This window comes from Ascaphus truei, unplaced genomic scaffold, assembly GCF_040206685.1.
Source record: "Ascaphus truei isolate aAscTru1 unplaced genomic scaffold, aAscTru1.hap1 HAP1_SCAFFOLD_283, whole genome shotgun sequence".
NCBI lineage: Eukaryota > Metazoa > Chordata > Amphibia > Anura > Ascaphidae > Ascaphus > Ascaphus truei.
In genome coordinates this window covers 231,998-257,807 of record NW_027455783.1, presented here as the reverse complement: position 1 = coordinate 257,807, position 25,810 = coordinate 231,998, and the positions used below count along the sequence as shown (strand labels likewise).

General features: G+C 45.8%; 1 protein-coding gene across 3 annotated transcripts; it reads left to right on the top strand.

Moving 5' to 3' along the window:
* The first annotated feature begins 8,334 nt into the window (after positions 1-8,334).
* On the top strand, positions 8,335-25,483 carry LOC142482960 (uncharacterized). 3 transcript variants are annotated; one of them, XR_012797151.1, is made up of 3 exons: positions 8,335-8,431; positions 21,363-21,507; positions 24,844-25,483. XR_012797151.1 is itself a non-coding variant. In XM_075583079.1 (2 exons), exon 2 carries the CDS (start codon positions 21,688-21,690, stop codon positions 23,320-23,322), a length of 1,635 nt encoding a protein of 544 aa, XP_075439194.1. In that variant the 5' UTR covers positions 8,335-8,431; positions 21,363-21,687; the 3' UTR covers positions 23,323-24,252. The 3 variants fall into 3 exon arrangements, 2 of the variants coding, with proteins under 2 accessions (XP_075439194.1, XP_075439195.1); XM_075583079.1 differs by lacking the exon at positions 24,844-25,483 and having other exon boundaries at positions 21,363-24,252; XM_075583080.1 differs by lacking the exons at positions 8,335-8,431; positions 24,844-25,483 and adding an exon at positions 20,026-20,100 and having other exon boundaries at positions 21,363-24,252.
* The last annotated feature ends 327 nt before the right edge of the window (positions 25,484-25,810 follow it).

Sequence of the window (25,810 nt, the reverse complement as noted above, 5' to 3'; positions counted from 1 at the left end):
CCGCGGCCTTTTATACCTCCAAACTGAGTCTGTCATTACTCGTCTGTTATATGTGGGTACCGGTTCGGAGGGGGAGGGGGTCCCTCGCAGCCTCCCTGGTCATGCAGGAGACAGAAAGGTAGATAGAGACACAGACAGAGAGCTACCAGAGAAGGTGTTACATGGGTGAGTGCTGAGTTATTACTGTGACTTTCTGATGCTAACATGACATTAGGTTCTGGGCTCTGCGTCCCACACATGATGAACACCATGACTGTATAAAACTGAGGGGTACATATATGTATATATATATAGCAACTGTAAATATTACTGTATGTTCATTTGCATGTCTTAGACAGGTCTGCAACCCTGTCTTTCCCCATTGTCACCCAGCATACAGCGCTTCCACTGCAGCAAGGGATTCTGGGAAATGACATGCAAATGAGCACTCAGTGCCACCTTTTGTCTCAAGCTCGTATTACACAAGCCAATCCTCAAGCCAATGCATGCTGTTTTAAACACAGCTTTTAGACAGAGGCTGGGATGAGATGCAAAGCCATTAAACCCACTCACAGACATTTTTTTTTTTTTTTACGGTTCACATATTAACAACCATTTAGTATCATTTTACAGAAAATAATAAACCGAAAACATCACTATACAATCCTTATATTGCCAAGACAAAAACCAACCCAAAGGCACAAAACCATTCTAAAAAGCTAAACAAAACAACACATTCCAAGGCATCATCTGTGCATCTACTACCAAACACACTCAATACAAAAAAATATGGTTACTTCCCATTTCTACTCGCGACTTTTCGTACTTTCCACAGGACATTTAACATTGCATCTAATTACTTCACGTGTCCCAGCAATTTCTCTAACGCCTCACGGATATGATACGTACTACATTGTATTCCTAATTTTCTTACTTCCTCTTTAGACACCTCTGCTTTTGGGAACTGTACTTTCAGCCATTCCGTTTTTGAAACATTTAACCCTAAGTCACCTGCCTCTTTATTTATATTATTTATCACCTCTTTTACATGCCACTCCCTCGCCTTCCTTTCTCTCTCGCTTTCATAACTTACTTTTGTTCTTCCACTAAGGCCTGCCTTTTCTCCTTTTCCCCCTTTACTTTCCCTAATCTCTCCCCCTTCAACCCCACTCTGTTGGCCTGCCTTTCCATCACTTTCATTCCCACTTACTGCACTTACACTTCTCTGTATTTTAGTTCCCTCCACGCTTATCTGGCTTTGTGAGGACGAGCTATTGCCCTCACTTCTCTCCTTCTCTCTCACCTCTCCCCTAGCCTCTTTTATTTTAACCCACTGTACATGCTCCTTTTTTAATTCTTCATACTGCTCTTTTGTCAGCTGTTTTCTTTGGTACATCAGTTTTTCTAATCTTTCTATTATCTGTTCCTCACTACTCCCCCCATGCTGCTTCCGAAAAATACCAACCCAAAACAGAACATCTCCCACTGCGTCTTCAAAATGTTCCATCTTCACTTTTAGGGTTACTTTCCCTGATACTTTTACAACTTTACCCTCTACACCTTCCTCTCTAGGCTCCCCTTTACTCTGGCTATCCTTATCTTCCTTTGTTTCTATCCCTTGCAGATTTTTACGCTTTTGAGCTTTTTTCCCTCCTATTTCCATTTCCTCCTCCAAGACATCTTGGGGACCTTCCCTCCCCCTCTGTGCATCTTGAAACTCCATACTTTCTGCCCAGCTAGGTTCCACCACACTCAATGACCGTATTTCCCCCTCCCCCGCATCTTTCTGATGCACTGTTCCCGTCTCCTCCCCTCCCCCCACCTCCAGTTTCTGGGCCAAGGAGTCCAGGAAGAAATCTTCCTCTTTTTTCTCCACGATATCACTTATAGAACCCGCCAAACCCTCTATTGGGCCACTTTCTACCCTTTCTTCTCTTCTTAAATCCTCCTCATACATTGCTGTTATAGCCGGATCAAGCCCTCCCTCTTGGGAACTCTCCATCTCAAAAATTCCCTGACCCTCAACTGTCTCTTCCTCTTCTTCTAGCACACTGTCCCCTTTAGCTGTCTGGGCATATGTCCTTTTAGTGCACTGCCGTGCCAAGTGTCCTTCCTCTCCGCAAAGATGGCATCTCTTAGGGACACCACAGTTGGCTGCAGTATGTCCCTCTTCCCCGCAATTACGGCACACAATTCCCGTTTTCGTGCAACCCTCCTTTGTATGTCCATAAGTGTGGCAATGCCTGCAATATAGAGGCTGTCCCGGGTAAAACAAAAATCCTCTGTCTCCTCTACTATTGAACATGGCCGGTGGGTGTGTAACTCCTAAAAGAGAAAATGGAACAATTTGAGAACGCAGTGGGAGATGTTCTGTTTTGGGTGGGTATTTTCCGGAAGCAGCATGGGGGTAGTAGTGATGAACAGATAATAGAAAGATTGGAAAAAATGATGTACCAAAGAAAACATCTGACAAAAGAGCAATATGAAGAATTAAAAAAGGAGCATGTACAGTGGGTTAAAATAAAAGAGGCTAGGGGAGAGGTGAGGGAGAAAGAGAGTAGCGAGAGCAACAGCTCGTCCTCACAAAAAAGTCAGATAAGCGTGGAGGGAACTAAAATACAGAGAAGTGTAAGTGGAGTAAGTGGGAACGAAAGTGAAGAAAAGGCAGGCAAAAAAGGGATTGTACAGGCAAAAGAGGCAAATTCTGCGGGAGATAGTAAGGGGAGGAGCACCCAGGGAAAGGATGAAGTAGGGCTTACAAAGGAAGAGGTTTTGCACAATCAACTTGCGAGGGGATTTGGGCGGAGATATTGGGATGTAAAAGAGGCAAGGGACGGGTATGAAAAAAGTGTGATATCTGGATTCCAGTTAGAGGAAAGTAAGAGAGGTTTGGAACGTATGGAGAAAGAATTAAAACAGATGATCGCATCACATGAGAATAGAGAAAGGGTTTTTGTTTTTAAATGAAAGAATCTTGAAGTATATGGTTCTTATCTTTGTATGATGTTTTGGTTATAGGGTTTTTTCGTAAAGTTATGTTTTTTTTTATCCTTCTGAAAAGTTTATCTTTGTGTTTGTATATATCTGAAGGATGAAGGAAGAAAATGTAAATATATTATGTTTTGGTGTCTTTCTAATGTTGGGTGACTGTTGTCACTATGGTGTGTTTTTTTGGTTTCCCAAAAAGTCTGTAAACTTAAAAAAGTTGTTGAATAAAAAAGTTAAAAAAAAAAAGGTTGAAACATGTCTGTGAGTGGGTTTAATGGCTTTGCATCTCATCCCAGCCTCTGTCTAAAAGCTGTGTTTAAAACAGTGTGCATTGGCTTGAGGATTGGCTTGTGTAATACGAGCTTGAGACAAAAGGTGGCACTGAGTGCTCATTTGCATGTCATTTCCCAGAATCCCTTGCTGCAGTGGAAGCGCTGTATGCTGGGTGACAATGGGGAAAGACAGGGTTGCAGACCTGTCTAAGACATGCAAATGAACATACAGTAATATTTACAGTTGCTTTATGCTTTACTGTGGAGGGTTTTTGTCACTTTTTTACCCACCATAACCTTAATAGTGTGTGTATATCTATCTATCTATCTATCTATCTATCTATCTATCTATCTATCTATCTATCTATCTATCTATTTGTGAAAGTGTTCTGTGGCCGTGTCTGTATGTGTCTCCCTGTGTCCCTAGCGGCAATCCCATTGGCTCCCTTGGCCCGCCCCCGCACACCTCTCATTGGCCGGACACACACATACACTCACACAGAGATACACACACACACGGAGACACACACAGGCAGGACACGGAGACACACACAGGCAGGACACTGAGACACACACAAAGATACACACACACTGAGACACATACAGATACACACACACACACACACACACACACTGAGATACACACACACTGAGACACACACAGATACTCACACACACACACACACACACTGAGATACACACACACTGAGACACACACAGATACACACACACACACTGAGATACACAGACAGGACACAGATAGACAGACAGGACACATACACATATACAGACAGGACACACACACACACACACACACACACACACACCACCCCCCCCTCTGTACATCCCCCCCATCACGTGCGCCGCCCTGCACCGGCTCCAGACGGAGGGGAAGCACGGCCCTCCTACCCCAGCCGCTTCCTTACCTCCCCGGCGCTACCTCCCCCTCAGGTAAGTAACTGCGCGTCCCGCCTCAGCTTATGGCGCCAGTAACTCTCCCATTTCAGGCGCGCAGCCTCGCGCCACAGGCCCACACAGGCCCATACATGGTGCTTCCTGCCGCCGGATGCACGCCTCACTCAGCCGGACGGCACATCGGGGGACAAGTGGGCGCCGGCGGGGGGGAGCGCGAGTCACGGGGAACGGGGGGGGGGCGAGTCATGGGGAACGGGGGGGGTGAGCCACGAGTCACGGGAAACGGGGGGGGACGCGAGTCACGGGGAACGGGGGGGGGGGGCGAGCCGCGAGTCACGGGGAACTGAGGGGGGGGGGCGAGCCACGAGTCACGGGGAACGGGTGGGGGGGCGAGCCGCGAGTCACGGGGAACGGGTGGGGGGGCGAGCCGCGAGTCACGGGGAACGGGGGGGGGGCTTTGTGTTTTTCAATCAGATCGCCCAACAAATGTAACCCCCCTTCCTTGGGCTATTGTGAACTAATAGTAATAGCATGTTTATTAGGCCAAGGGGGTGAAGTAGCGAGGCAAATTGTTGCAAGGTCTTTGCGCCCAAGTTTGGTGCCGGGATTTGAAGGGTGACAACAGGAGGAGTTAGGGAAGAGTTCCCCCGCGTTATACACGGCTGTAGCAGACGTTTTTTGTGTGTGCGTTATGAGGGACGTAATGACACCTGCCTTAACTGTCCAAGCAGTGTGTCGATCCCCCCCCTCCCCTTTCTCCCCCCCCTCCCCTTTCTCCCCCCCCTCCCCTTTCTCCCCCCCCTCCCCTTTCTCCCCCCCCCTCCCCTTTCTCCCCCCTCCCGCTCCCCTTTCTCCCCCCTCCCCTTTCTCCCCCCTCCCGCTCCCCTTTCTCCCCCCTCCCGCTCCCCTTTCTCCCCCCGCTCCCCTTTCTCCCCCCGCTCCCCTTTCCACCACCCCCTCCGCTCCCCTTTCCCCCCCCCTCTGCTCCCCTTTCCCCCCCCCTCCGCTCCCCTTTCCCCCCCCTCCACTCCCCTTTCCCCCCCCTCCTCCGCTCCCCTTTCCCCCCCCCGCTCCCCTTTCCCCCCCCCTCCGCTCCCCTTTCCCCCCCCTCCGCTCCCCTTTCCCCCCCTCCAACGCTCCCCTTTCCCCCCCCTCCTCCGCTCCCCTTTCCCCCCCCTCCTCCGCTCCCCTTTCCCCCCCCTCCTCCGCTCCCCTTTCCTCCCCCCCTCCGCTCCGGGAGTGTCTCTAGCTTTGAATCATTACAACTCAAAGCTGGATTCCGATTGGCTCACACACATCAGGGGGTGTTCCAACCCATATCCACCCTTTGGATTAACATGCTCAAAGGTTGCTTAGGCCTGCCCCTGAATATTGCTACTATACTCAGAGCTGAAATGCAAACAGGCTAACTGAAGGAATTAACCTTTCCACTGCCTGTTCTAACAGGACTGACAGAGGAAAGGCCCAGAATTAGCAATAGATGCCGAAGGCCAGGCTATATATATGTAGAAAAGCACTTTATGCCCCATGTTAGAGTGTAGCCTTTTCCCCATACAGTAAGGCTGAGTTCAGCGTGGCTGCTGCGGCAGCGTGCGTCCACGCGCACCTCCCCCGCGTGCTCCTGCAGCCTGGCGATCTGTGTTCAGGCTGCAGGAGTCGGGTCGCGGCATTTGGGGGCTTGGCGGGGGGAACGTGTCACGGAGCTGGTTCGCTGAACCAGCTCACGTGATGCGACTGCAGCCCCAAATATCATTTCTGGTTACAGCGGCGTCAACGCTGCACTTTACCGCCGGTGGAGTTTTCAGTTTGAACACTCCCACCAAACAATCTAAAATTGCGACGGACGTGCGCACGCACGCGTCGCGTAGCAGCCACCCCGAACACGGCCTTAGAAAGGCAGCCAGTAATGTAATGTGTGTTTTAGCATTTCTTTGCATGCAGGCACAGTAATTCACTTACCTGCGTTGTCTGCAGAGAAATGCAGGGTCGTGACAAAGGGCTGGGAGCAGCTAAGTGCCGGGACAAATGGTGAGCGGGGAAGGGCTGATTATCAGGTCCGGGGACGGACTCCCAGCGCGGTAGAGTCTATACACATAATATATAAAGCTTGGCCCCCTGCAGAAGCAATCCCTCCAGCCAATTAGGCAAGGGAAGCCCATGACCAGGGGGCAAGCCCCCTCCCCCCTCACCTCCCTGGGATCTCTGGGCCGCCATCGCGGCCCCCCCCATTAGGCCTAGGTCAGTACAAAAGGGGCAGCCGGGAGCTGAATCTTCCATTCTGCTCCCGGTCTGCTGCGAAGTTTAGTGTCCTCTCCTCTCCTCCAGGTGAGTTTGTAGTCTCCCTTTGGGCCCGATCGCAGCATCCCCCCCCTCCGCCTCCGCTATGGCTGTCCAGGGGATAGTTGCGAGGCAGCCGGGGAGTGCTGCCACGGGGGATCCCCCTACCGCGCGGCTCTCCCTCCCTCAGCCTCCGTGGCTGGCCTGCTCGGCGGGCGGGGAGGGGGGGGCCTCCGGCGAAGGGGGGGATCCGCCTGCCGGACCAAGGGATAGCTAGTGGGGATCCCCCTTACCGCGTGGCTCTCCCTCCATCAGCCTTGGTAGCTGGCGGGCGGGGAGGGGGGCCTCCGGGGAACGGGGGGATCCCCTTGCCGGTACCAGGGAATAGCCAGGGGGGATTCCCTTGCCACGTGGCTCGCCCTCCATCAGCCTCTGCAGCTGGGGAGGGGGGGGCCAGAGGGAGGACGAGGAGAGGCACAACAACCCCCCACGTTTTTTTGCCACGACGGTTCCCCCAACAGAATGGCCGTGGGTATCCCCCAACCCCCCCATCCCCCCGGGGTTGGAGCACGGGACACTCAGTGGGGTTACATGGCAGTGGTATAATGTGCTGTAATTGATTTCTTTCAACATTGGATAAAGTTATGATCAATGCTAGAATGGCCGTGGGTATCGCTGCATACCGCATTCGTAGTGATAGCGGGCTGTATGTGGGGAATAAAGTGTATACACCTCAGTGTGGTTATAATGCGTTGTATTCGGGGTATGGTTATAATGCGTTGTATTCGGCGTATGGTTATAATGCGTTGTATTCGGGGTATGGTTATAATGCGTTGTATTCGGGTTATAAGGCATACGAGCTGCATTTGAGGTACAATTGGCTGTAATTGGGTTACATGGCGTATATTGTATTTGGATTATAGGGGGTGTGTATATACCGCATCCGAAGTTACAATGGGCTTTAATGGGGTGACATGGTGTATATAGTGTGTATACTGCACTCGTAGTTACGTTCTGTACGATAGGGTGTGTATAGGTGCTGCATTCGCCGTTACAATGTACTGTAATTGGGGTACATGGCGTATATAGTGTATATACTGCATTCACGGTTACGTGCTGCATGTGGAGTATAAGGTGTATTTATGCTGCATTCAGTGTTGTAATGTGCTGTAATTGGGTTACATGGCGGGTATAGTGTATATACCGCAGTCAGGGTTAAGTGCGGTATGTGGATTATAAGGTGTACATTTGCTGCACGCAGGGTTATAAGGTGTCGTAATTGGGGTACATGGCGTATATAGAGTATATACTGCATTCACGGTTACGTGCTGCATGTGGAGTATAAGGTGTATTTATGCTGCATTCAGTGTTGTAATGTGCTGTAATTGGGTTACATGGCGTGCATAGTGTATATACCGCAGTCAGGGTTAAGTGCGATATGTGGATTATAAGGTGTACATTTGCTGCATGCAGGGTTATAAGGTGTCGTAATTGGGGTACATGGCGTATATAGAGTATATACTGCATTCATGGTTACGTGCTGCATGTGGAGTATAAGGTGTATTTATAGAGTGACCATTTGTCCCGGTTTTGCCGGCACAGTCCCGTTTTTTTCTGTGCTGTCCCGGTTGACAGTCCGTCCCGGAAATGTCCCGGGTTTTGCCCCTGGTGACTGGTACCGTGCGCGAGTCGGCGGCGGTGCGCGGAGGCGGCAGCATGAGGAGGATGCGGCGGCCGTATTTTTTGTTTTCCCCCAATAGCAGGATGCCGGGGGCGGGGCTTTAGAGTAGAAGCAGGGGATTGGTTGGAGGTCAGGATTTGCCGGGGGCGGGGCTTAGTATCAGGGACGGATGTAGTGTGTGTGTGTGTGTGTGTGTGTGTGTGTGTGTGTGTGTGTGTGTGTGTGTTCACCAGAAGGAAGGCTCACAGCTGGCAACTGAAACTGCCGGCAGACTGGAAAAAAGCCTCACTACTTCTGGCTCCCTACAGTGGCATTACAGGTAAGCACCATGTCGCCTGTGTGTGTGTGACTGCCCCCTTCCCAGTCTGTGTGTGTGACTGCCCCCTTCCCAGTCTGTGTGTGTGTGTCTGCCCGCCTCCCAGTCTGTGTGTGTGACTGCCCCCCTCTCAGTCTGTGTGTGTGACTTCCCCCCCTCCCAGTGTGTGTGACTGCCCCCCTCCCAGTCTGTGTGTGTGACTTCCCCCCCTCCCAGTGTGTGTGACTGCCTCCCCTCCCAGTCTGTGTGTGTGACTGCCCCCCTCCCAGTCTGTGTGTGTGACTGCCCGCCTCCCAGTCTGTGTGTGTGTGACTGCTCCCCTTTCCAGTCTGTGCAAGTGTGACTGCCCGCCTCCCAGTCTGTGTGTGTGACTGCCCCCCCTCCCAGTTTGTGTGTGTATGACTGCCTGCCTCCCAGTCTGTGTGTGTGACTGCCCCCCTCCCAGTCTGTGTGTGTGACTGCCCCCCTCCCAGTCTGTGTGTGTGACTGCCCCCCCTCCCAGTGTATGTGTGACTGCCCCCCTCCCAGTCTGTGTGTGTGACTGCCCGCCTCCCAGTCTGTGTGTGTGTGACTGCTCCCCTTTCCAGTCTGTGCAAGTGTGACTGCCCGCCTCCCAGTCTGTGTGTGTGACTGCCCCCCCTCCCAGTTTGTGTGTGTATGACTGCCTGCCTCCCAGTCTGTGTGTGTGACTGCCTCCCCTCCCAGTTTGTGTGTGTATGACTGCCCCCCTCCCAGTCTGTGTGTGTATGACTGCCCCACCTCCCAGTGTGTGTGACTGCCCCCCTCCCAGTGTGTGTGTGACTGCCCCCCCTCCCAGTGTGTGTGTGACTGCCCCCTCCCAGTGTGTGTGTGACTGCCCCCCCTCCCAGTGTGTGTGACTGCCCCCCTCCCAGTGTGTGTGTGACTGCCCCCCTCCCAGTGTGTGTGACTGCCTCCCCTCCCAGTGTGTGTGTGACTGCCCCCCCACCCAGTGTGGGTGTGTGACTGCCCCCCACCCAGTGTGGGTGTGTGACTGCCCCCCTCGCAGTGTGTGTGTGACTGCCCCCGCACCCAGTGTGGGTGTGTGACTGCCCCCCACCCAGTGTGGGTGTGTGACTGCCCCCCTCGCAGTGTGTGTGTGACTGCCCCCACACCCAGTGTGTGTGTGTGTGTGTGTGTGTGACTGCCCCCTCCCAGTCTGTGTGTGTGTGACTGCCCCTCCCTCCCAGTGTGTGTGACTGCCCCCCTCCCAGTGTGTGTGTGACTACCCCCCTCCCAGTCTGTGTGTGTGTGTGACTGCCCCCCCTCCCAGTCTATGTGTGTGTGACTGCCCCCCCTCCCAGTCTGTGCGTGTGTGTGACTGCCCCTCCCTCCCAGTGTATGTTTGACTGCCCCGCTCCCAGTCTGTGTGTATGTGTGACTGCCCCTCCCTCCCAGTGTATGTGTGACTGCCCCCCCTCCCAGTCTGTTTGTGTGTGTGACTGCCCTCCCCCTCCCAGTCTGTGTGTGTGTGACTGCCCTCCCCCTCCCAGTCTGTGTGTGTGTGACTGCCCCTCTCCCAGTCTGTGTGTGTGTGACTGCCCCCCTTCCAGTGTATGTTTGACTGCCCCCCTCCCAGTCTGTGTGTATGTGTGACTGCCCCCTCCCAGTCTGTGTGTCTGTGTGTGTGTGTCTGTCTGCCCCCTGCCACTGTGTGATGCCCCTCTCCCAGTGTGTGTAAGTACCCCCTCCAAGTCTGTGTGTGTGTGTGTCTGCCCCCCTCCCATTCTGTGTGTGTGTGTGTGTCTGCCCCCCTCCCATTCTGTGTTTGTGTGTGACTGCCCCCCCCCAGTGTGTGTGTGACTGCCCCCTCCCAGTGTCTGTGTGTATCAGTGACAGAATGTATACAGACACCAACCCACTCACCCACTCACCCACGTGTCAGTCAGTCACCCACGTGTCAGTCAGTCACCCACCCATATGTCAGGCAGTCAGTCACCCACCCAACCACGTGTCAGGCAGTCTAACATGTCATAGGAGAACGAAAAGGAAAAAAAGGGGGAGCAAAGGATTAGATGGACCTATATTAACATTACTAAGATGACTTCATAGCATATCTAGCTGTTTAATAAAGGTGGGGTGACGAAATGACAGTATATGGTAATCCAATACTCACACGGCCCTGTGTGAGCACATATGTGTAAGGGTATCTTGTTCCTGGTATCCACTTCTTAGCCCAAATGTTGTTCAGATGGAAGGGGGGGGTTTAGAAAAAATAATAATACACTACTTACACGGCCATGTGTAAGCTCGATCCTGGGAGAGAATAATGTGGGGTTGTCTGATGGACCCGTCCGTGGTACTTCCCGTGGCAACGTATAATCAGCTGCTTGCGGGCAAAGTAATTGCTGGTGGTTCCCCTTCCCTCACACGTTCCAATCCTCCCCCCTCCCCGATTCAGGAAACGGGGATGCGTGGGGTAAAATGATAGCAGGGCGTCAGTTACAGTCTTCAATTAAATGAGCGTTTTATTAAACATTTAAACAGAACAAAATACTCACAGAATAATGTTTAGAGCACCCCGTGGCACTCCGATCAGCGTGGGTGCAGGTCGCCTTCCAGCTGGAGCTGGAGTGTCAGGCAGTCTCCCACCCACCCACCCACCCACCCAAGTGTCAGGCAGTCAAACCCAAGTGTCAGGCAGTCTCCCACCCACCCACCCAAGTGTCAGGCAGTCAAAGTGTCAGGCAGTCAACCCAAGTGTCAGACAGTCTCCCACCCACCCAAGTGTCAGGCAGACTCCCATAAAAGTGTCAGGCAGTCTCCCATAACCCAGCCACCCGTCAGGCAGTCTCCCATACCCTAGAGCAGGCCTGCACAACTCCAGTCCTCGAGGGTCGCAAACAGGCCAGGTTTTCAGGATATCCCTAAATCAGCACAGCTGGCTCAATTAGTGGCTCAGTCGTACTGAGCCACTAATTGAGCCAGCTGTGCTGAAGTAGGGATATCCTAAAAACCTGGCCTGTGTGCGGCCCTCGAGGACTGGAGTTGTGCAGGCCTGCCCTAGAGAAAGTGCAGCGCACCATGATCCAGAGAAGAGGCAGGTCTGGCAAAAATCTATCTTTATTAGAAAGTCATAAAAACAAGGGATGCAACCCCACCCCACTCTGCCACATAACCAGGATGCTGACGCCCACCTGATGACGTCAGAGCTACCATATGGCGCCCCCTAGTGACGTCAGACGTCTAGGTCTAAATCCCTGGCAATACAGCATAGAGCTGTCTTGGAGGACTGCAGCCACAGCCACACCTCTCCCCAGACTGAACACTCCCCCATGTGTGGCTGTGGCTGCAGTCCTCCAAGGCAGCTCTATGCTGTATTGCCAGGGATTTAGACCTAGACGTCTGACGTCACTAGGGGGCGCCATATGGTAGCTCTGACGTCATCAGGTGGGCGTCAGCATCCTGGTTATGTGGCAGAGCCGGGAGGGGTGAGTATCAGGGGGGGTGGTATATATTGTGACTGTTTCTTGTGTTTGGTAGCCTTCACCTTGAGAAAGGCTGTATTTGACTGCCGAAATGTTGGACTTTATGGCATATTAAACCTCCTTTGAGTAAGACCGTGTGCCTGCTTCTTCTTCTTTGTCCGGCTACAGGAAGGGTCAGGAGACAGGGAGGACAGAGGCAGGAGAACCCCATCTGGCTCCGGCCTTGCCTGTCCCTACGAATACAAACATACAACCCCTCACTGAATAACATAGCCCTAACCCCATGTAATAATCCTGGGTGTAAACAAAATAATGGTTTTATGAATATTGTAATGGTTTAATAGGGACCTAGGAGGTGGCCAGTGGGGCTGTTATGTGTATTTGTGTTTATTGTGGGTAGCGGGGGTGGGTGAACGGGGTATTGGCCCCAAGGATGGGTGTTTAGGCCTACCGGGTGGGGGGGGTAGTGGGAGGGGTTAACCCCTTCATTACCTTAGCGGTATTAACCGCTCAGTTAAAGAAGAGGTTAAGTCATCCCCCAACCCCCTGGCAAGGCCTAAACACCCAGCCAGGGCCAAATACCACCTTCTCCCACCCCCGCTACCCACAATAAGCCTGGCACGGGTGTATAACCCCTTCATTGCCTTGGCGGTAATGAAGTTGCCTGTAAATGCATTTTTTATGCATGGGATTCATGCCGGGGGTCTCTGATGCTGATATTAATGGATATCAGCTCCGGGATACATGCATTTTATTTTCATCGCAGCTTCACCCCACCTTCTTGCCTACTTTTGTGGCGGGACAATTTGGAGAAGAAACAGCAATTTTAAAGTGGCGATCAGCCGCAATAAGCTGATCAGGGCTTATAGAATTGAGCGTGTTTGAAAAACTGGCGATCAGTGCCGAAAAGTGGCTTATCACCGCGCATCTGCAGATTTTATTTATTTATTTATTTTCCGGCAAAAAAAAAAAACGGTTATTTTTGCTCTAATCGCCAGCTTCTCTGGGCTTACTGAATCGCTGTAGGCGATTACTGCATGAGGGCCTTAGGGAGGATTTGTTCCTGTAAAGTACACCTAGTTTGGCATAGGATTTGGATGTCGGTATCAATGTGCAACCCAAATGTTAAATGGGAGTTGAACTATATGCCCAGTTATTTCAAACAAGTAACAGGGGCTAGGATGGTTTTAGAGCTGGTTTTTATCTGAAGCTCTGTCATTGGTAGCTTTAGCAATTTAGCTCTGGTCCCAAATACCATTGTTACAGTCTTGTCAGTGTTTAAAATCAGTTTGTTTTGGGAAATCCAGTTTCAAGTCTCAAAAAATCAGATTGAAGTACGTGTTCAAGGTCAGAGAGGCGAGGGCTGCGTGCATATAGGATAAGATCTAAGGCCTCTCACAATAACCCGTTAGGAATATAAATTCCTCATCTATCCGACATAAGTATAAAATATACTCTACCTAGACCCCTAATACAGAGTTACCCACCTTATACGGGAGCATCTGCCAGACGAGTATAGTAAATGTATCTTATTTCTTTTACCACTGGAGGGCAGCGTGGAGTTACACGGAGTGGCGCCCGTAAGGACGACGTGCCAGTTAGGCGGAAGGAGACGCGCACACACTTTTATGTGAAACTGATATATTTGGGGAGGGATTTAGGAGTCTGAGTGAGAAAATTGATATTTTGTCACAATGGAAAAATGGAAAAATTAACCATATGCACAGATTTTATCCCACTTTTGGAAATTAGGGATGTTGCCTAAAAGTTTGAGAATGCACAAAGTGCCACCCCTGGGCTTTAATGAAGCAGCATTTGTGGGATAAAGGGAACAGCATTTTCTGTATAAAGGTATTTTGGGCTCGATATAAATAATTGAAGCCAAAAACTAATATTAAGGGGCCTATGCAGAGAGCAGCGCGAACGGAAATTTCGGCGTTTTTTAGCGCTATATGGCTATAATAAGGTTGAAAATGGCGAGTTGAGTAAAAAGCGGCATTTTTTTATTTTTTTTTAGTAGAACTCGCCGCACGGCTGGCGAGAACCAAAATCTCGCCAGTTTTGAAAAGGGCCGTATGCAGAAAGGTACGATCGCCATCTAGGGGCTGTTCGCGCCATTAAAATGGAGAGAAATTCTACAATTAGCTCCGCCAACAAAAGTTGGCAGGAAACTGGAGCTCACCGGCGAGAGTGAAAAGAAAAAAAAAAACGCGCTTTTTTTCAAACATGTTTCACCAGCGCGCATCTCGCCGGTTGAAACTCTCCATAATCAAGCATGATTTTAAATGCAGTTTTCTGACCTTTCTGCATATGGAGATAAAATCACGCCATTACAGGTACAATTTATTACCAATTCCAATTATTTCCAGTGCTGCTCTCTGCATAGGCCCCTAAGTAAATTGAGAATGGAAAAATATTCAGCACAAACGTACAGAATGTGATGTTCTGAGAGATCTTACAGATGTTATCAAATCCCACAATGAATGTATAGAAAATGTCTGTATAGAACGAGTCAAACAAGAATATGCCAATAAAACGTTTAATTGGGAGATACAGGGGCCACAATTCAGGTCAGTTAGCTGGAAGAAGGGAAGCCGGTCAGCCGGTAGAGCCGGTCAGCCGGTCAGCCAGAAGAGCAGGTCAGCCAGTAGAGCAGATCAGCCGGTAGAGCAGGTCAGCCGGTCAGCTCTGAGATCAGCATTACTTATATCCCCTAAACGTTGTCCCCTGCATGTAATGCGCAGAACAGCCTACACTGCATATACTGTACATGAGATACTTAACCCTTTCTTTTCGCTCGACTCTAATCTGAATGATTTGCTAATTGGTTTGTAATTAGAGAGATATTTGTAGCAGAATCCCATGTATGTTCTTTTTACCTTTTTAGATACCGTTTTGTGTTATAAAAGATATAACAGATCAGAGGGGCTTCCTGTTTGCACTCGTGTTTTGGCAGAAGTGTATATGTGACCCTATAAATCTCCCTCACACCCGGCTTGGCAGTGTGACACTAGTGCAGCGACCTGGGGAAGAATCACTGAGCTGTTAGCAATAGATACAACGGATAGAAAAGACACTACACATAGGTTGGATTAAAGAGAGTATTTTATTGAAATAATTAATCTCTTTGCTGGTAGGGGCCTGCAGCACATTGCAGAGCGATATAGTAACACGCAGAGCAATGCACTGCAGGCCCCTCCGGCAGCAAAGGAGTGAAGACCAATGCAGGGTGTATAAAGATCTCACTGATAATTCATGCACAAAGGGCAGTTTGTTGCTGTGATCCAGAGGAAGGCGAAACATAACCCCTGCTGTGCAATGGGGGAAAAAAATTCCTTCCTGACCCCATTAAATGGCGATCGGATGGTCCCTGGATCACTGCGCAGTGAGATCAGATGGAACAGCACAGATCAGCGTTGTTATACACAGGGGCACACTCAGTATATAGAGATGCGGGTGATGGAGCCCTTGTGCCCCTGTGTATAACTCACCTGCTCCCCCATTCCCCTGCATATCTATCCCATTCACCCCTTTTCCTCCCGCATACCTCGCAGGGCCGGCCGGCCATTAGGCGGTCGCCTAGCGCGCAAAGGTCCTAGGGGCGCATTAATAATCATTATTATTTTTTCCTCTTATTATTTCTAATTTATTTATCTTTTTTTTAAAATTATTATTCTTTTTTTTATCCAGTATTTTGGCGCCCTTTTATTTTTATTTTGCGTCGCGCTGGGGTGCGGTCGCACCCCCTGCAGCCCCGATAGCTACGCCACTGTTTATTTTATTATTTTATTTATCTTATTATTTTTTATACAACTAGGGCACAAATTTTAAGTTTCGCCTCGGGCGCATGAAACCCGTGCTCCGGCCCTGCTCCTTGTTCTCTCTCACCCTCTCACGCCCAATATCCCAATCTCCCTATAGTACCTGCCCCTCCCGCAGCCTTCCTGATCTTATCTGCCTCTCCTGCGGTCAAACCAACTTCTCAGGGCCCCTAGAATACCCCTGGATCTACGCCCTGGCTCCTCTGCTACCTGCTCCCGGGGTCTGCTGCTCCGCCTAAAAAAGGTGAAGCAGCAGATCTGTCCGCACCTCTCGTATTCTGCTACCTGCTCCCGGGGTCTTCTCCTCCGCCTAAAAAAGGTGAAGCAGCAGATCCGTCCACACCTCTCGTATTCTCCTAGGCCATCGTCCACCACGTCGCCAGACTTGACATCCGCTTCGTCGTCTGCCTCATCGGCCGCCTTGTAGCCCACCTCTTCGCACCACTTGACGCCCGCTTTATCGTATGCCTCGTCGTCCGCCTCGTAGCCCGCCTCGTCGTCTGGTGGCACAAAGGGCACCACCTTCGTGCGTGTCCTGATCTGCAGGAGACATGAAGTGTTTGTAACCAGGGACAGTGATACTCTGTATCGCAAGAGCTCCTGTGCCACTTATACCCCCTCCCCAATACCACGTTATACCGCCCTCCACAGGGCAAATACCCGTTATACCCACCTCCCCAGGCTCAGTACCCAGTTATACAACCCTCCCAAGGCCCAGTACCCTGCTATACGCTCCTCCCCAGGCCCAGTACCCGTTATACCCACCTCACCAGGCCCAGAACCCGTTATACCCACCTCACCAGGCCCAGTACCCATTATATACCCCTCCCCAGAAGGTCATGTTTCTATTTATCAAAAATACATTGAGTTACCTCTGGTTTTCAAGCATGTCCTGGGGGAGTTATCACAGAGACACAGAAACGTCGCTGAGTTTGGTGAGTAACTCCCTTAAACTCTCAGCAGTTGAATTCCCCATTAGGCGCTTAATGCGTTAAAAACAAGCGTTGCTATTTCTCTGCATGAAGTTGCAGGTAATTGGAAGAGTTACACAGTGACGGCTATTTCATCACTCACCTTCTTCCATCGAATCGGTCTTAGCGGTAGTGATCTCAGTATTATTTCCTCCTTCACATCGGATATCCATATCCATTCTTCGCCTCTGATCTGTATGCAAGACAATGCTTTAAGACAGGGTTGCGCAACCTTTTTCCCCTGCTCCCCCCTCCACCCTCCCCACCTTGTCTCCGACGTTCTGATGTAACGACGTCATGTGATATCACGTTGCTATGGCAATGCCACATCATGTGATGCCACGTTGCTGTCTCCAGAAGCCGCCGGAGCCAAGGAAAGGGAACTTACAGAGGCCTTGCGCGTGATTTCCGGCATTTAATTTAAATGCTGTGGGGAAGAGCGAGGGGCCACTATAAGCGCCGAGCCCCTCCCCAAGAAAATGTCGCACCCCTCGATTTGCGCACCCCTGCTTTAAGAGATATTCTAGGACCCTCCAACTCCTCCATCGGACCCTTCCTCATATTGACTGACCTTGCAGTGCTCTGCACTGACTTGCACTGACCTGCTATGATGCCTCTCAAAATACCATGCTAACTCATTCTGAACATACATGTGTCCTTTCTACATGTTACTCAGCTTGTATGGGCCACAGACAGCTTTCCCGGGGTCCAGGACTATTTGCCACCGGGGACACTCACCCATGGGTCGGCGACCTTGCGAGAACCCACCCCCCCAACCTGTTTTCTCTTGCATTGCCATAGACAACAACATTTCAGCCTGCTGCCTTTCTCGGTAAAGTGGCTAAACCCACTAAATCCAGCAAAGAAAGGCCAGCAGCCGAAACATTGTAGTCTGTGGCACAATAAATTATCTTTTTTTATTCAAATCCGTGTGCCCTTTTCCATCAATCATATTGTATCCATTGGACGAAATGCCGGTCTTCCCTGAGACTAAGGGGCACCGGTAAAAGTATCACTAATTGTTTTTTTTGGTGTGCAGCAAATCCCCATCATTTTTGCGTTCTCTTGCTCTGCCCCAATCTGACACACCACCTTGCTCTCTCACCCCCCTCTTACACTCCCGCGTCACCCTTTCCTTCCCCAAAGGTTATCCTTTAATCAGATCTTACCCAAATTGTCTCCATCTCCCTTGGAAATGTTCTGTCTTTAAACTGTGCGGCTCCTCTTGATCCGAACTTTCTTAGCTGACCCCTTTAGGTTTCGGCTCCGAGGGTCTAAAAAATAAGCGACTCCGAAAAGATGTGAAATATGCGCACGGGTCCTAATGGGGCACTGAGGGGGAGACTTAAATACTAGTAAATATAATCTACTGTGCTAACAAATATAATCTATTAACTAACAAATATAACTTATTAAACTAACAAATATAACTTATTAAACTAAGAAATATAATTTATTAAACTAAGAAATATAACTTATTAAACTAAGAAATATAATTTATTAAACTAAGAAATATAACTTATTAAACTAACAAATATAATCTATTTAACTAAATAAATATCTATTCAACTAAATAAATATAATCTACTGTGCTAACAAATATAATCTATTAACTAACAAATATAACTTATTAAACTAACAAATATAACTTATTAAACTAAGAAATATAATTTATTAAACTAAGAAATATAACTTATTAAACTAAGAAATATAACTTATTAAACTAAGAAATATAATTTATTAAACTTACAAATATAATCTATTTAACTAAATAAATATCTATTAAACTAAATAAATATCTATTCAACTAAATAAATATAATCTACTTCAAAACAATACAATAAAAAGCTGGAGAAATGATACGTTAACCAAGCCACAGATGTGATGCCAATGAGCGTTGAACTCCTTGCAGATCCACCGTCAGCTGGTTGTGGCAGAAAGTGGTGACATGCAGTAGAACAGAGTGGTTGAGCTGTAACCACGGCAGTCAGGTCAGAAATCAACACAATATTTTTTGAAATTTAGAATGAGAATGTTCAGTATGTCACATTCTGGGCTCAGACTCTGAGCCCTGTCACATGTTAGCAGCTTGTGATAATAGAAAGTATCCATATACTGGGATGTAATAAGAAACATGAAGGTCATTTTATACTGGGTCCCATAACCTGCTTTATATGAAGTATCATTTTACACTAGTAGAGATGTTACATTTTGAAAAAATAGCGCTTCTGGCGACAATGTTCATTTTCTCTACAAATGATAAATGAAAAAGTTGGATAAAACGTTATATGTGTGTGTGCGCGCGCAATATATATATATATATATATATATATATATATATATATATATATACTGTAAATATTCCTGTATTTTCATTTGCATGTCTTAGACAGGTCTGCAACCCTGTCTTTCACCATTATCTTTAACCTTAATAGTCGTGTATATATATATATATATATATATATATATATATATATATATATACATATATATATATATATATATATACATATATATATATATATACATACACATATAGTATGTATATATATATATATATCATACTATATGTATATATATAGTCTGTTTTATACACACATACACGTGTGTGTGTGTGTGTGTGTGTGTGTGTGTGTATATATGTGTGTGTGTGTGTGTATATATATATATATATATATATATATATATATATATAGTATAACCCAGAGGTGCGCCAAGTGGGGGGGGGGGGAGATTTGCTGTTTGCTGTTATTAAATGCACTAACGTTCCAAATTCTGTCAAGTTTAAATATATTTTAGTTCTCAATTACATTGCACCAGATATCAACTTGATTTAATGACACCGATTGAATTGAACACACCTGTGAGTCATATAATGTTTATTAACATGAGGGACTATTTAACACCAGATAGCCCCTTTGGTGTCCATCCCCTGATGAAATCCGCAAAGGCGGAAGAAACGCGTAGGGACGGTTTACATTGTAACTACGGTGGCTGACCTGCCTTCGGCACCAGAGAGAGACCAAGGAAACACAAGCAAAGTCCTTCCGGTATCCAGTACCACATGCGTGGGAGTAATGGCGGACGCACGCTGCTGAGAAGCTCCTGACGGATGGTTGATATACACCCTGGAGAAAACGGCGTTCTCAAGTACTGGAATACGAACTAATCGTGAGATTGCAGAGCGGAGGTGACTGTGGAGTCTTCGTTTGGTGCATGGGCAGGTCCCATAAAATGCTTGTTTTAATCAGACAAATTGTAAGTGTGCATTTGTCATGTCCATGATTTATTAAATTGTTCATCTGATTTTACACAAGGATCGGGCGCTTTTTCTCTTTTCTTTTTCTAATAGGTACTATGGGAACTTGGTGAGCCCAAGAAGAAGCAGCCTGGACCTTTGTTTTATTCATTCATGGACTTCATTTGGACTTAAAGTATTTTTTATAGTTCATTTTTTTGTATTTTTATGCTATATTTTTTATATATTTTCAACAGATTATTGTAATAATTTTTTTCACATTTTTGCACATTTTTTATATTTTTTTTTTTGTTTGGTTTATGTACATTTTTTCATTATATTACATTTTATTTTGTATAGGCGAGCACCAGTTGGTTCATGTAAATATCTTAATCAATATTGGTATTTGGTGCAACATTTTGGCACACGTCACCAGAGAGGCAGCAATTTGGGTGTGCTGAAAAAGGTGCGCTGTCTTTAAAACTGTTCCTTTAAATTGTCATCCTCAATAGACAGCAGCAGCTTTCCATTTACACCCATCTTGCATTTGCATCTCTGGGACATCTGGCAAAATGATGAAAACTAGTAAGGAGCGTCTCATTAGGAGACAACAATATGCAGATTCAGCTGAAATAGATATGACAGAATTCAAAGAGGATACAATTGATCTAAAAACCAACTTTTTTAAGCTTGAAAGGTTGGCGAAGGAAGAGATGAAACATTGGCTTGATCTCCTTTCATTGCAGAATTATCTGGATGCCAAAATAGTCCCTAGGGGCCTAAGGTTTACAAAAAAACCAACATTTGATACAAATATTGATTTTAAAAATAAGTGGAATGACGCAATGGAGTCATGTTCCTTTACCCTAATAAAATTATTAATAAATTATAGGGAAGATAAGCTTAATGAAATCGCAAAAGAAATAGAGGAAACCCAACAGATCATGATTCCATATGTGGAAAGTGAAGAATTCCAGGAGTTGGACAAACTAGTTGACTCTAGGGTACTGAAATATGAAAAGGAGATCAGTGATCGCAAGAGTAGCAAATATGTTAGAGATCAAACTGACTATGCTACTGATAAAATCAGAGATTGGAGACGACATGATAGGAGAGATAGATCCAAACATTATACTCCAAATAAGTATTATAAAAAAACCAACCATAAAGATGACAAACAAAGGGACAAGAGTAGAGACAATTCAAACACTCACTCAACATCTAGTGACAAAGGACAGAACACTCATAGAAGTGAAAAGACAATAGCAAATACACAATTTTCCTGTCCTACAGAAAATAGATTTGAAGTCTTACAAGAAAAGGGGGCAAGTTGTGAGGAGACTGTGGTGATTGACAAAAGTAGTGGGGCGATACCTAAAACACAGATTAGGGATAGCAACAAGAACCACCCAGAAAATACTGTCCCAACCATTAAATCTCACACTGCCTCTTTTTTAGAATTAGTAACACAAGAAGAGAATCGGGAGAGAGGAAAATCTTATCCCCTGTGGGATCGGAAACCGACGTATCATACAAACACTCCACAACGGAGAAAAAGAAGCTGCGAGGAACCAGGGGAGGGAAGCGCGAACAAAGAAAGAAGGTAGGTAAGCTAAGAGCCAGCAATCCAGAGGTACACGGCATTTTCAATTTATAAACACATATTTTGTCTAGTAACCACATATCACTGCTGACCAAGGGTCTCTCATTTGCCCCCAGTAGTCTTCCAAACAGATTTGACCTGTTTGTAGACTTGAACAAATATATTAGGAAAATCACACTGATGCGACATTTCACGATGCAAAACAAGGAACAACAACAATGTATACTTAACACACAGGAGATAGCTTGCATTGATGCAATGTCCACCCTGTTACAAGAAGGGATACAAATAGAGGAGTCATCACATTTGTTGGATATAAGTCAGCTATCCGTTTATGAGCTAGATAGTTCTATATCATCTACGAATAATCATACAAATATTACATCACAACCAGGAAGACCCCTAGTTTTATATAGAGAACAAAGTGTTGATGGATCCGCTGATCTCCCTTCAGTAAGAGATACCAAAATAGTCCACTCTCCTTTTTCTGCAAAGTCCACGTATTTTCCTTACCATTCAAAGGGAGCATTTGTTGAAACTTTTTACACCATGGTTCTTAAGGATTTTGAACAAATGTGTTTAAATACAACATCAATACGGAATAGAAATCTATCAAAAGAGGAGAACATCGCACTTAAGGAACTTTGTAGTCTAAACAACCTTGTCATTAGACAGGCGGATAAAGGAGGGGGCATAGTTCTGCAGGACAGAACAGATTACCTGTCAGAGGCTTTTAGACTCTTAGGCGACAATACCTCATATATCATTTTGGGGCAAGATCCTATGGAAAGTTTTCAAAAGAAGTATAAAGATCTTCTTACTCAGGCTCTAAATATGAATGTCATTAACAAGTCAGAATTTGGTTTTCTTTACATACGGTTTCCAAGAACACCTATTTTTTACCACATTCCCAAGATACATAAACACATTTCCAACCCTCCTGGAAGACCCATTGTTTCAGGGGTGGAGTCGATGACATCCAGCGTGTCCCAATACGTGGATTATTTTCTACAACCTTTAGTCACACGATTGAAATCGTATTTAAGAGACACGTTGCATGTCCTCGACTCCATCTCTGGAATCATTTGGAAACCCACATACATCTGGGCAACATGTGATATTACATCTTTGTATACTTGCATTAAACATAATAAAGGTTTAGAAGCAGTAAAACATTTTCTTAATTTGGACACAAGTTTAGGCAACACACAATCCTTGTTTATTTTGCAGGCCATTACATTCATACTAGAACACAATTATTTTTTATTTGAAGACATTTATTATTTGCAGATCTGTGGGACGGCCATGGGCACGAGATTTGCCCCTAGTTATGCGAACCTCTACATGGGTTTGTGGGAGGAACTACATGTGTGGGGTGATGCAGATCTGGGGGCGAGTCTTGTGTACTATAGCCGTTACATAGATGACATCATCCTAATATGGGATGGTGATCAGGAACTCCTGGAACATAAACTGCAGGCATTTAACAACAATGACATGGATCTGAAGTTTACTTACAATGTTAATAAGAACACGATTGTGTTTCTGGACTTAGAACTGGAGGCTCATTTAAATGGAGAAATCATCACCAAAACACACTTTAAAACAGTGGCCACCAATAGTTATCTACACAATAATAGCAACCATTACAAAAGATGGTTGGCCAATATCCCCAGGGGCCAATTTCTCAGAATTAGGAGGAATTGTTCTTCACATTCTGATTTTTTGGCCCAGGGGGAAATATTGGTTGAAAGATTTCTGGCCAAAGGTTATGACAAACACATCATACTGTATATGAGACATTTCGACAGGTAGGTCTCCTAGAGCGTAAATCTTTATTATCCAAATCAAACAAGGTTGGAGGGACCAATGGTGATTTTGGGGTCAATTCTGTCAAGTCACCATTTTTCATTACGACATTTAATAATTCAGTGAAAGGCATTTCAACAATTCTCAACAAACACTGGAGTATATTGTTAAGGGACCCAATAATTGGAAATAAATTACCAACTAAAGTTCCCATTATATACAAAAAAGCCAGAAACTTGAAAACCATTCTGGCACCTAGTCGCCTTAAACAGATTAAGGATCTTTCTTTGTTAAAACCGACAATAAATGGCAACTTTGTTTGTGGTAGAAATAGATGTATAACATGCAAACATATGTGCAAAACCAACCAAGTTACATCCTTTTTTAATAAATCTACACATACAATTAAGAGTCATATGGATTGTCTATCCTCATTCGTGATCTATGTCATTACATGCAAATGCAGACTCCAATATGTGGGGAGAACCACAAGGACTCTAAGCACAAGATTTCTAGAACATAGAAGAAACATTCTACATGGTATTACCACTCACAACCTATCTAGACATTTCTTGGAAATACACAACAAGGATCCATCATCATTGACTGTTATGTGCTTAGAACATATCCCTCTAGCATTATTAAGTGGCGACAGGGTCAAAAAACTGAACTTAAGGGAGACCTTCTGGATTTATATGTTGGAGACATTAAGTCCAGGGGGTCTAAACGACTGCATTGACACAAGTACTATAGTGTAATATAGATTCAACATCCACGTCCATTGACGGGATCTCAGAGGTCTGGGTTGAGCATGTTTAGCATGCTCCCTCCGTGGTCCTAGTCGGTGTGATTGTGGGACCCTTGGTCAGCACTGTATCACAAACACACAATATTTATCTTTGACACAATATTTATCTTTGACACAATCACATTCCTTTATCATTCTTAATAAGTTACTATGTAATAATCATATTTAGAATTTAAGTTCACTTATTAATATATAAACCATGTTTACACAAGACACAATATTAAACATAAAATTCATTTTTAATTCAATTATTAGTTAGTTCTATTCACTTGGATTGCTGCCTCTTGGCTTGTTAGTATTTCTTTTTCTTAAGTAAAATAGAGCTTCGCTTCTCTCCCCTATTACTCAACGTACAATAGTTTAATATAGACATTTACAAATACATATTCATCCTTTATATAGTGCAGTTATTATACCTAGAATCAGCACCAATACTAGTCGTCACATTGATATATTTTTAAAAAATAATATTGGGATGGTTATAATCCAGGTCCCTTTCACCCTTATGCTAGATTAATTTTTGCCCCCAATTATATCTATAGGGATCTTCTCTCTATAATGATATAGAAAAAAATCATTTAGGAACAATTGTAATTTGATCAATCAGGACTCTATATACCCAAAATAGGGTTATATTTGATATACAAATCTATAGCCATATAAAAGTTTTTGGCTTGTCTCTTGCAATCATTAACCACTGTTTCATCTCTTCTTTCCAGTTTACATATGGAGAGATACATTTAATGTTTCTCTCTTTTTCAAGCTTAAATATGTATATATTTTCTTATTAATTATTATATAATGCACAATTTATTGCTTTTTAGATATTAGTACGGTATTTAGATTTATTATACATATATGTGATTTATACAATTAAGGACATTATATTCATATTATTAGTTATAGGTAGGGTATGTGTATATTATGTGATAATGAATTGGTTCACGTTTCAAAGAAGACTGGCATATGTTAGATGTCATTCAATTTGAATATTATTATTATCATTATTTATTTATTATTCAATCTAACTATATTTTGTATATATTCTTTATAATTTTTTTATTTTTAGTATTACACAAACGTTGGAATAAGTTTTATTTTGATGTTCATATCCTGTTCATGTTAGTATGTAATTTGCATATAAATTGTCTAACTACTTCATCAGCAGCAGTATCCTCGTTTGCTGTTATTAAATGCACTAACGTTCCAAATTCTGTCAAGTTTAAATATATTTTAGTTCTCAATTATATTGAGTCCCAGAAAAAAAGAAAAAACACAAAAGCGCACCAAGATTGAGATTTGATATGTATTGACAACAAATAAAGATAATAATATGCACTTACATATATAAAAACTTTAATGGTCCAGATCACGATCGTCACTTCTATTGGTAGGGCAACATATGGGATGAAGAGGGGGGGTAATCTCAGTCCTCAGGAACAAGCCCCGCGCGCTGGGGCTGTATTCAGAGGCTGCGCTGCGTCTCTGCTTCACACGCTTGTCGGCGTGTTGATCTGCGTAGTGCGCATGCGCGGCAAATGAGGCCCCCTATAGTAGTCCCGGAAGTGCCCGCCCGTTTTCCGTTTCGATCGAAAATGGCAATAAAAATAGCAATAAAAACACTTGTGTGAAGACTGGCTGTATGTGATAAACAGACCAGCGACACCCTTCGCGACGCGTTTCGAA